At 56.9% G+C, this 9107-nt stretch overlaps 1 protein-coding gene across 1 annotated transcript in view; it reads right to left on the minus strand.

Moving 5' to 3' along the window:
• The window catches only part of SEMA4G (sema domain, immunoglobulin domain (Ig), transmembrane domain (TM) and short cytoplasmic domain, (semaphorin) 4G), a gene marked incomplete at its 3' end in the record, with an annotated part of 6160 nt that extends 4255 nt beyond the window's left edge, over positions 1-1905 (minus strand). The window contains exons 1-2 of the mRNA XM_010016501.1: positions 1779-1905; positions 503-636 (exon numbers count right to left, since the gene is read on the minus strand). Of these exons, the coding sequence (XP_010014803.1) occupies positions 503-636; positions 1779-1905 (261 nt within the window). The remainder of the gene's footprint in view (positions 1-502; positions 637-1778) is intronic.
• Positions 1906-9107: the final 7202 nt, after the last annotated feature.

Raw genomic sequence — 9107 nt, forward strand, 5'->3', positions numbered from 1 at the left:
GCTTCCCACTGGATCTGCAGGGGGAAGAGCGACTTCCCCCATCACCACATGGTCCCCCATCACTGCAGGCTCCAGCCTCTGCCAGAGCCTTCAGAGATGCTAAAATCCTCTGTACAAGATGGTATCCACACCCACATCCCCAGCCCAGGGTGAGAGTGGTTCCAGACCCCAACCCACAGGCGCCTGGAGGAATTTTGGGGTATCCTTCCCAGTGGGAGCAAAGGTGTAACACTTCCCCCCTGTCCCTCGTCCTGATGAGGTGTTCCTGAAGCAAGCAGCTCTGAGCTTGGGGGCATCTCCCACCACTGTCCCCACACTGCCTGGCTGGGGAGAAGGACCAGATGTCCCCTGGGGACAGCACCTCCAGGCAAGACCCGAGACAGCGAGCGGGAGGATGAGCAGGGATAGGATGGCCCAATTCAGGCAGGGAATGGGCACAGTGGGACAGGAGAGGACAACCAGCTAGCAGCGGGCAGGGGCCGGGGACCACGCGGGGAAAAACGTCGGCCACGTCACTGGAGTTGAGGGCGAAGATGGCTCCCCTGGCACCCACGTAGAGGATGCCCCGGTCGTCCTCCAGCAGCAGGGTGCTGTAGTTGAGGGTGCGCGCTCTGAAGCGCCGGACGCCCAACAGCTCTGCAAAGGGAACAGGGGACTAAGGGGGACCCCGGGGCAGGCATGGCGCAAGGCACCAGGAAAAGACAGAGGATGGAGCTGGGAACAGGTGGGAAAGCACCAACTGAGGTTATTGGGCTGATGGTGGTGGGTGCCAGCAGTTACAGCAGGAGGAAAGGAAGAGGGGAGGTTTGGTAGGAGGCACTAGCTGGGCTCAGGCTCAAAGAGGACATTTCTCCCCACGAATTAAAATGGCAGTTCAGGGGTGGGAGCTGCAATGTCCATGTCCAGCATGGATCTGCCACACTGTTTGGGGAGCAATCAGAGGAAGCGAAAACACACCGGCAGTGATCCCAGCTCTGAACTGAACCCAGGCAGCCCAAAAGGATGCAAAAATCCTGAACCAAAACTACTGTGGAAGGGGAGGGCTTCTGCAGCGAGCTTGGGTGCTCCCTGCCCACTGAGCCAGAGAAACCATTCCACCTGGGGTGCTGAGAAATGCCCCGGCCAGAGGGACCCCAAGCCAGGCTCAGACCCTCCTGCCACAGGAGGGGAAAGTCCCATGGGGCTTGGGACCCTGGAGGCAGCTGGAGACAGAATGACCCCCCAAAGGATGCACTGCCTGAACGACGAAAGGGCACCCCAGCTTCAAAGGAACCACTGCCAGCTGCTGAGCTGGGCTTCACTAAAGAGGTCAGTGAAGTCATGTGGATGCCCACGGCACAATGACACCATGGGGTTGGCTGACACCACAGAAGCTGGAGGCCAAGAGCCTAGTGGCAATTAGAGAAAACCATGGAAGAAAGCTCCCCGCTGACTATTTGGGTGTGATGCCCAGCTCAGGACACTCTTCAAGGGCAGCTGGGCAGGGCCAGGGTCTGGCCCAGGCTGGCTCCCTGTACATCCATGTCCTCCCTGCACTGGCTATTGGGGAGATGCGTTTGCACCTCCCCTGCTCCATCCCTCAGGGCACATCAACTCCAGGCACCAACACAAGAGAGCCATGCGGGCTCTGATTGCTGGAGCCCAGGGGACACCCTGTAGCCACCTGCTATGCTCAGACCCCCTCTGCAGGGGCCTGGGAAGTCTGGACGCAGTCACGATGCACCAAATCCAGTGCTGCAAGACCCTCACTGCCACCACCCAGACCCACACCCCCTTACCCTCAAAGGTGACTGTTGTCCTGGGGGTGGCATCCAGGTCGGTGGCAGAGCGCCGTGATGGGTAACCGATCACCACCGTCACCGCCATGAAGAGAGCCATCAGGAGATGGGCCGTGCCTCTGCTCATCTTCCCACTGCCCCACTGAGGGCAGCTGCCCAGCCCACGGCTGCTGGGCCGGCACAGCCGATCCTTGGGACACGCTCCCCAGCTCCCTGGGATGGGGACAGCTGCCAAACCCTCCTGAAACACAGAGCAGCGGGTCAGACGTTCCTGCCTCCAGCACCTCACCAGCAAGTGGGCTCAGGAAGGAGCTGGCTGCACACACGCATGGATGCTTGACCAGGCACGGCCTCAGCCCAGGGACAGCTTCAGGGAAAAGCAAGCCCTTGTTTGCCAAAGCAGTAGTGCAAGGCATTGAGCCTGCAGCCAGCACAGGGCAGGGAGGGGAGTTTGAGCAGAGCCCCTGGCTCAGTGTCCGCTCCATGGCAGCCACTTGCTGAGTGCTGGTGGCTTGGAGGCTCATTTTCCTCCAAGTCTGCTCCAGGATCTTCCCTCCTTTGCTCTCAGCCATCCTCCCCCTGACTGAAGGATATGCTTCAGCAGAGAGAGCTGATCCCCCACTGCATTTTCACACCCAGAAAGCAGACACATTAACACCCAAAAGCAGAGAGGAGGGCTTAGGGCCGAGCCCCTCTGAAGGTCTCCTGGCACACTGGGGTACCCCAAGCAATGTCCCCCAGCTGTGGCAGGAGGGGTGGCAGGGGGGTCCTGGGGATCCCAAAGGCTCTGCTCCTCCCTGGAAGCACAGCTGATGGTGACCAGGAGGATGAACAGGGATAGGATGGCCACAGTTCGTGGCTCTTGCCATGAAAGATACGTGTTCCCACAGTTTTGCCCCTCCTGAAATGAGACTCCTGAGGCCAGAGGCAGGGGGAAGGATGCTTCAGGCATGCAGCGACGCAGGGTGAAGGAAAATCCACGCAAGAACCACTTGGCATCATCATCAAGTCTTTCCAGGTGAGAACAGTTTTTTCTTTCCAGTGTTTATCCATAAGATTTCAATTCCTCTTTCATCCCAAGCTGCCTTGAAACTCAGCATCTACCTCAGCTCTCGCTTTCATGCCTCCAATCCCTCCCAAATAACCCTCCACCTCTCCTGGCTGCATTGAGCAAAGCCACTGGTTCATTTTACAGGCACTAAGGAGGAAGGAGATGACTGGCTATCTAGAGCAGGACAGCTCCCCATTAAGCAACCACCACCTGTATAGTTGTTGGGGATTTTTTATCTATATAAAGCAATACCTGGCCCTGTACAGAAGGTGTCCAAACACGCTTGCTGCAGACAGTTTCTGTGAAGCAAATACCTCACCGTGTCTCAGGCAGAGGGGAGGTAAAACCACAGTGAAATGGAAGTGAAAAGGGCTTTGGGGCTCAAAAGGAGAAGCAAGGAGCTGAATGCGGGATCCAGATGCAGTCCTGGATCCTGCATTAAACCACTGTTTCCTTGGCGGGTATTCAGACGCAGACCTTGCACCTGTACTGGCTGCTGCCCCGGAGCATCCCGGGAATGGCGCAGAGGGAGATGTGTCCTCCGCTGCTCCTTCCTGCCTTGTTGCCCCCGAGACACCAGCCCAGCACAGAGCACCCAACCCTGGGTGCAGACAGGGTGCTGCCCATGGGGCTGAGCTCCCTGGCAAACAGAGGATGATGATCCAGAGCATCTTCCCCACCAAGTAACTCCTGCTCCCAGGACAAGCCCTGTCCAGACCAAGGGTCTGCTAGCAAATGATGGGCCTGGCAAGGTGATGCAAGGTGGGTGAGTGGGGATGGAGGTCAATGAGAAAGCAGTTACTTTGATGGCACCATGTCTAACATAAGCCAAACCCACCAAGCTTTTTTGGGCAAAGCAAGTGGTGTGGTCACATCTGGACCACCAAAGCACCCAAAATCATGAGCCAGCCCCATGCTGGCTCTCCATACCATCAGTGGAACCAGGGCCACCCAGCTGCAGGGACCTTCCCCAGGCCATTGCATGGGACATGAGCCTGGAATCATGCACAAGCCACAAAAGCTGCCATACACCTTTGCTAGGAAAGCAGAGGGGAGGAGAAACCTTCTTACAACAAGGCAAACAACGATCTGTAATAAACGAGCAACAGCCCTGCGAGCTGCCTGCACGCTGCCATGAATCCTCGCCTTATCTCCCCTGAACAAGCACCGAACTTTGCTTGCTGCCTGGCTCCAGACGCAACAGGGATTGGAGCTGGGAGCATGGCTGGGCAGGGAGGCAGAGATGGTGCTTATCACAGGGCAAGTGCCACGATGCCAGCCAGCCCTGGCTAATGTTTAATCAGAGTCAGCACCTAGCCAGCATGGGGGGCGAATAAAAATAAGGAATTAAGGTGCGGGGCTGTGCGGGGTTCCCAGGCAGGCAGGGGCTGGGGGGAGCAGCTGCTCCTGCTGACAGGGCTGGGATCCTCTCTTTTTCCCAGGGGAGAAGCTGCTACACTCATTCCCAAAGGTCCCTTTGCTTGAGATCAGATGTAACTTTGTCCTACAGGACATTTAATCAGTTAGCTGTAAGAGCCAGTTAATCTTTTACTCGAAGGGAAGGGCTGACCCAACCTTCTCTATTTTTTGTATTTTTTATACCTAGGATGGGGAAGAAAGAGCAAGAAGGAACTGAAACCATCTTTGACCCCTCTCAGATCGTCACGCCAGGCTGCTGCCGCACCAAATACTCCCAGACCCATCATTCCCCCTTGGTAGGGCGCAAGTTCAAAGCTCTGGGTGAAGGCGAGGGCCAGGGAGGGAGGCAGAGGAGGTCTTGGTCCGTGGTTCCCACTGGTAGGGCTGGGGGCAGCTGGATTGCTCAAGCCTAGCACTTCCAAGGGAAGCAAGAAAAAGTCACGAGAAGAAACACCACAGAGAGCTTTTCTGTGGGAGGAACACAAAAGAGTGGAGAAAAGAGGCTGAAATGCAGCAGCAGCTCCAACAGAAAGAGAAAAATTGCCCAGAAAGGCCCATCCCACCCCCAGGAGTGAGCTCCCGAGCCCCTCAGCTCCTCACCTACTTCCCAGCACTGGACGGGCCGACATAGGACTGCCCTGGCCGGCAGCACTGAAGGAGAAGGGTGGTAGAGTCAGGATCCAGCTGCGGCGCTGACGACCCCCACAAGCACCCAGCCACTTTGAACTCAGCGTGCAACATCCATGGGGGCCAAAGCCCCTCTCCCACTGCCGGCAATCAGCGCTCCTGCAGGACGCAGCCACGTCTCCCGGCGCTGTCTCCCGCTGGTGGAACGGGTTTGCTGGTCTCCATGGAACACGAGGAAAGCAGTGGGGCAGCAGAGGCACGCAGGCGTGCGTGAGCGTGCAGGGGAGAGAGCGAGCCCCGGTCAGGTCTGACTGGGTTTACTGGGTCACAACGGAAGCATGTGTGTGAGCATGACTGTGCCGGCCTCAGCCTCCCACCAGCAGCCAGCCGGCACAGCACAGCACAGCACAGCAAAGCACAGCACACCCAAACGAGCCGGCCCAGGCGGCACCTCCTTAAAATCCCCACGACCAGCGTCTGTGGAGGCGCAAAATGCTTTTGATGAGTGAACTTCCTGGCGGCAGGTCTTGCCAACCTGGATCTGGCCAAAGACACCACGCACCCCCCACCAGCCGCTGCGCCGGGAGCTTCTGCTGGGCATGGTGGCCCCTTCCCGCTGCCCCATGGTCCTCAAAGCAACCAGGCAGTGAAACCTGGGAGCAAGAGTCGGCTGCATGCTGCAGTGCAGGGAAGCTGAGCTGTCAGTGGGGCTGGCAAACATGGAGGGACCTCAGCCAGGATCTTACGGGCCTCCCATAGCTGTTTCCTTGGTAGCACAGCCAAAAATGATGCTGGCTTTATAATTTAAAGGAACCCAGGAGAAAAAATGGAAATGCTGGGTGGAAGCAGCCCTTCTCTGGCTCAGCCCCAGCATCCACCCTGCATGGCAGAACAGAGATTTGCAGAGCAGGACAGGAGTAGCGTCCCCATCCTGCTACTCCACGGACAGCTTGTGGTTGCTCCACCAAGCTCTAGTAAAGCCGAAGCAGGCTCCTGCCACGGCTGCTGGACCCTTCTCCCCTTCTCATGGACTGCCCTCTTTGGCATCATGCACTTCTACCAGCAAGCACTTCTGGCTTCCAGCAGGTCTCCTCCACATTATGGGATTGAAAAACAGCCTTAACAGAACTCCTGGCAGGACTGCACCAGGAGACACAGTTTACACCTTGCTTTATCACAGCAGCCCAGGTCAGGCACTCCAAACCCTGTGCAGCCAATTCAGATTTACTCACCAGGACCAAGCCTGGCAGGTGACCCCCCCCAAGCCTCCTCAGCTCCCCCGCCGCATTCCCACTGGCCCAGCACCATTTTACACCTCCAAGGACCTGTGTGAGTTGCCCTCAGTGTTCAGATGAGACAGTCCAACCCGTTCCTGGTGCAGGGAGAGGGGGAAAGGCGCCTGCCCTGGGGAATGAGGTGGGGAGAGCTCCCAGCTCCCAGGCGTGGGAATGAACCGAGGAATTACAGGAAACGAGATATCCAGCAAGAGGCAAGCCTGGCCCCTGCATGGCTGCAAGCACAGTGTGCTTCAGGCTCCCCTTCCCTGGAGCCAACAGACCTTGAGTGGGAAATCCTGCGAGATGTGGGAAGAGGAGCCAGGATGGAGGTTGCCAGGCAACTTTAATTCAGTCCTTGATGAACTTCCAGCACTTTGCTTTTGCCGCAGAGCCCAACCAGCAAATGATAAAACACCAGGTCCCCCTGGAGCCCATGATGTCCATCCATCCATCCATCCATGAATCTGTCTATCCCAGGGGCTTGCTCGCGGCCTCAGGCCCAGGTTGCCCTGCAAGGCAGTGGGTGCCCCCTCCCTTATCCGCTAGCAGCATCCCCAAAGGCCATCCCAGGACAAGCTGCCCTTCCCAGCAGAGGTCTGCAGGGGCAGGATCTGACCCGTGGGACTGGGCTGGCGCTGCCGCACGGATATTTCCCAACCAGCCGGCACTTTCGTCAACAACAGCAAGAAAAAAATGCTCACTTGCTGAAAGCCCTCCGGGCAGAGGGGACCCACACTGGGTTTGGGAGCCGGGGAGGGAAGGAGCACAGTGACCTCCCGGGAGCCCCTCGCTGAGTTTATTTTAGTTGCTCTCTTTAAACAAAACCATGCTTGACCCTGGGGCGCTTCAGCAGACACGCACAAGAGCTTCAGCGATTCAGGATGCAGATATATCCCTCTTTTATCCAAATTTGGGATTCAGGCACAAAGGAGGAGAGGGAGAGCAGCAACATCGGATCCTCCCAAGGAGCATCCCACCCTGTTCCTGCTGCATAGCCCCTGCGCACAGCACAGCCACCGTGGAGCCAGGCAGGCCATGGGAACTGTCTCTTAATCTCCCCGGCACGACATGGCCTCCATCCACCACCAGCAGAGCCCAGCACATCCAGCACAAGAGAGCACCCAGCTCTGATCACACCAAGGTCACAGCAGGGAGAAGATGTATGATGGAGCAAAGTGATGGATGGAAAAGCAATAGGAGCCAGTTGGGGATGTGGGCCAATTTAAGGGGCACTAGTGCAGCTGGAGCCAGACATCTAAACATCCCCAAAAGACAAGCTTATCCGTCAGCAGTAAAACTGACAACAGCCCAATTTCCAACAGATTCACCCTGCTGGCCCCCAGTACCATGCCTTTATCTCTATCCCCCTGCAGCATCCCTCTGGGGAATGCTGCCCGCCCAGCTAGGGGCAGGGACCAACCAGGCTGTCCCCCTGCATAGCTACAGGGATCGGGGTGTTTTAGCCTCTCCCCAGCTTCCTGTTTTCACTGATCTTACAAGAACTCGTTCCTCTTCTCCATCTGGTCAGGTCTGATGTGGAGCAGGAGGTTCAAAGGGGCTGTCAGACAGCAAAGGAGCTCACTGCCAAATGCCTTTGAGAGCTCTCCTGCCATTCCCATCCAAACCCACCCAAAAATCCAACTGAGAAAATAAGGAAAGCTGCTCTGGCCTGTGCCATGGGCAGCCATCACCTCCCTACAGCCACCTGCCAGGCACAGGGATGGCTCTGCTCCAGCAGCTCCCGGCATGCCACAAGCAGACAGCAAGAGCACGGTGCCAAGGATGGCAGCACAGAGTGCTCCTCCACTCCCTGTCTGTATGGAAACCCCACCAATGCCAGCTGATAGCTGAAACAGTTCCTCGCCTGGCTCCATCGTCCCAAAAGCCTTGCACAGAGCTGGCTCAGGAGGGCAAGGTGCAAGGAGGGCAGGCTGAGGGTGTCCCATGGTGGGACCAAGAGCACTAAGGGACATCCCAGCCAGATCCGGCACCACCGGGCAACGCAGCAAACCTCCCCTTCCAGAAGCAATTCCCTGTGTGCCAGAGGCCATTTGGCTCTTGCAAGCTGTCAGTGCGAACAGGGTCCCTGAGGTTTTTCCCTCCCATGCTGCATGTCTACCCCTGCAGAAACCCCACCGGAGCAGCTCCGGGCTGACCCTGCAGCCTGAGAGCACCAGAGATCCCAGCCAGGAGCCACACAGGAACCGGCAAGTGGAACTGGATGATCCTGAGATTCTGTGACCTGACTCTTACTTCACCTACCACCAGCCCCAGGCCACCAGGGAGGCAGAGTGCAGCCATCAAGCCCCAGGATGTGGGGTGCAGACCCCAGGGCTCCCACCTCCTCCATCACATGGAAGAAGCACGCTCAATGCTAGCAACACCACCTTCAAACCCCAACATTACCCATCCTTTCCTGCCTCACTTGTAGCATGCCAAGCGTTACCACCTGCTGGCAGCCCCTTGGTGGGCTGGATGGACAGAGAGAGAGCTGGACAGACAGCCCTCCACATCACAACAAATTTTCCCAGCAAAGGGGGTATTCACATCCAAATAGCTCAGCACTGGATGGGCTCTGCAATTCAGCCTTCAAAGGCTTTGTGGCTGAAGCACATTGTCTTCGCAGCAGAAGCAGGAAAATACTTGTAGAATTAAATTCCCAGGAACAATTAGAAGGAAAATGAGAGTAAAAGTCCCAACCCTACATGTAAAGGGATACTTAAGAGCCAGCAGATTTCAGGACTTTTTGACGCATTTGAAGCCATTTGCTCGTCCTCGTGGTTGCACCGTGTTTCATTTCACTAGGCTCACACAATGCAAGACAAGGAATTAACTCTGGTGTTTGTTTAGAGCCGGTTTGTCTTCCAGTTCTTTTTCCAAAGCTAGGTTTGAGTTTCAAAGACATTTCCTGGCAATGCCTGGAGTTCCCACCGTCAGCATGGCGCGGGACTTCCC

The sequence above is a fragment of the Nestor notabilis genome, unplaced genomic scaffold, assembly GCF_000696875.1.
Source record: "Nestor notabilis isolate BGI_N333 unplaced genomic scaffold, ASM69687v1 scaffold20320, whole genome shotgun sequence".
NCBI classification, from domain to species: Eukaryota; Metazoa; Chordata; class Aves; order Psittaciformes; family Psittacidae; genus Nestor; species Nestor notabilis.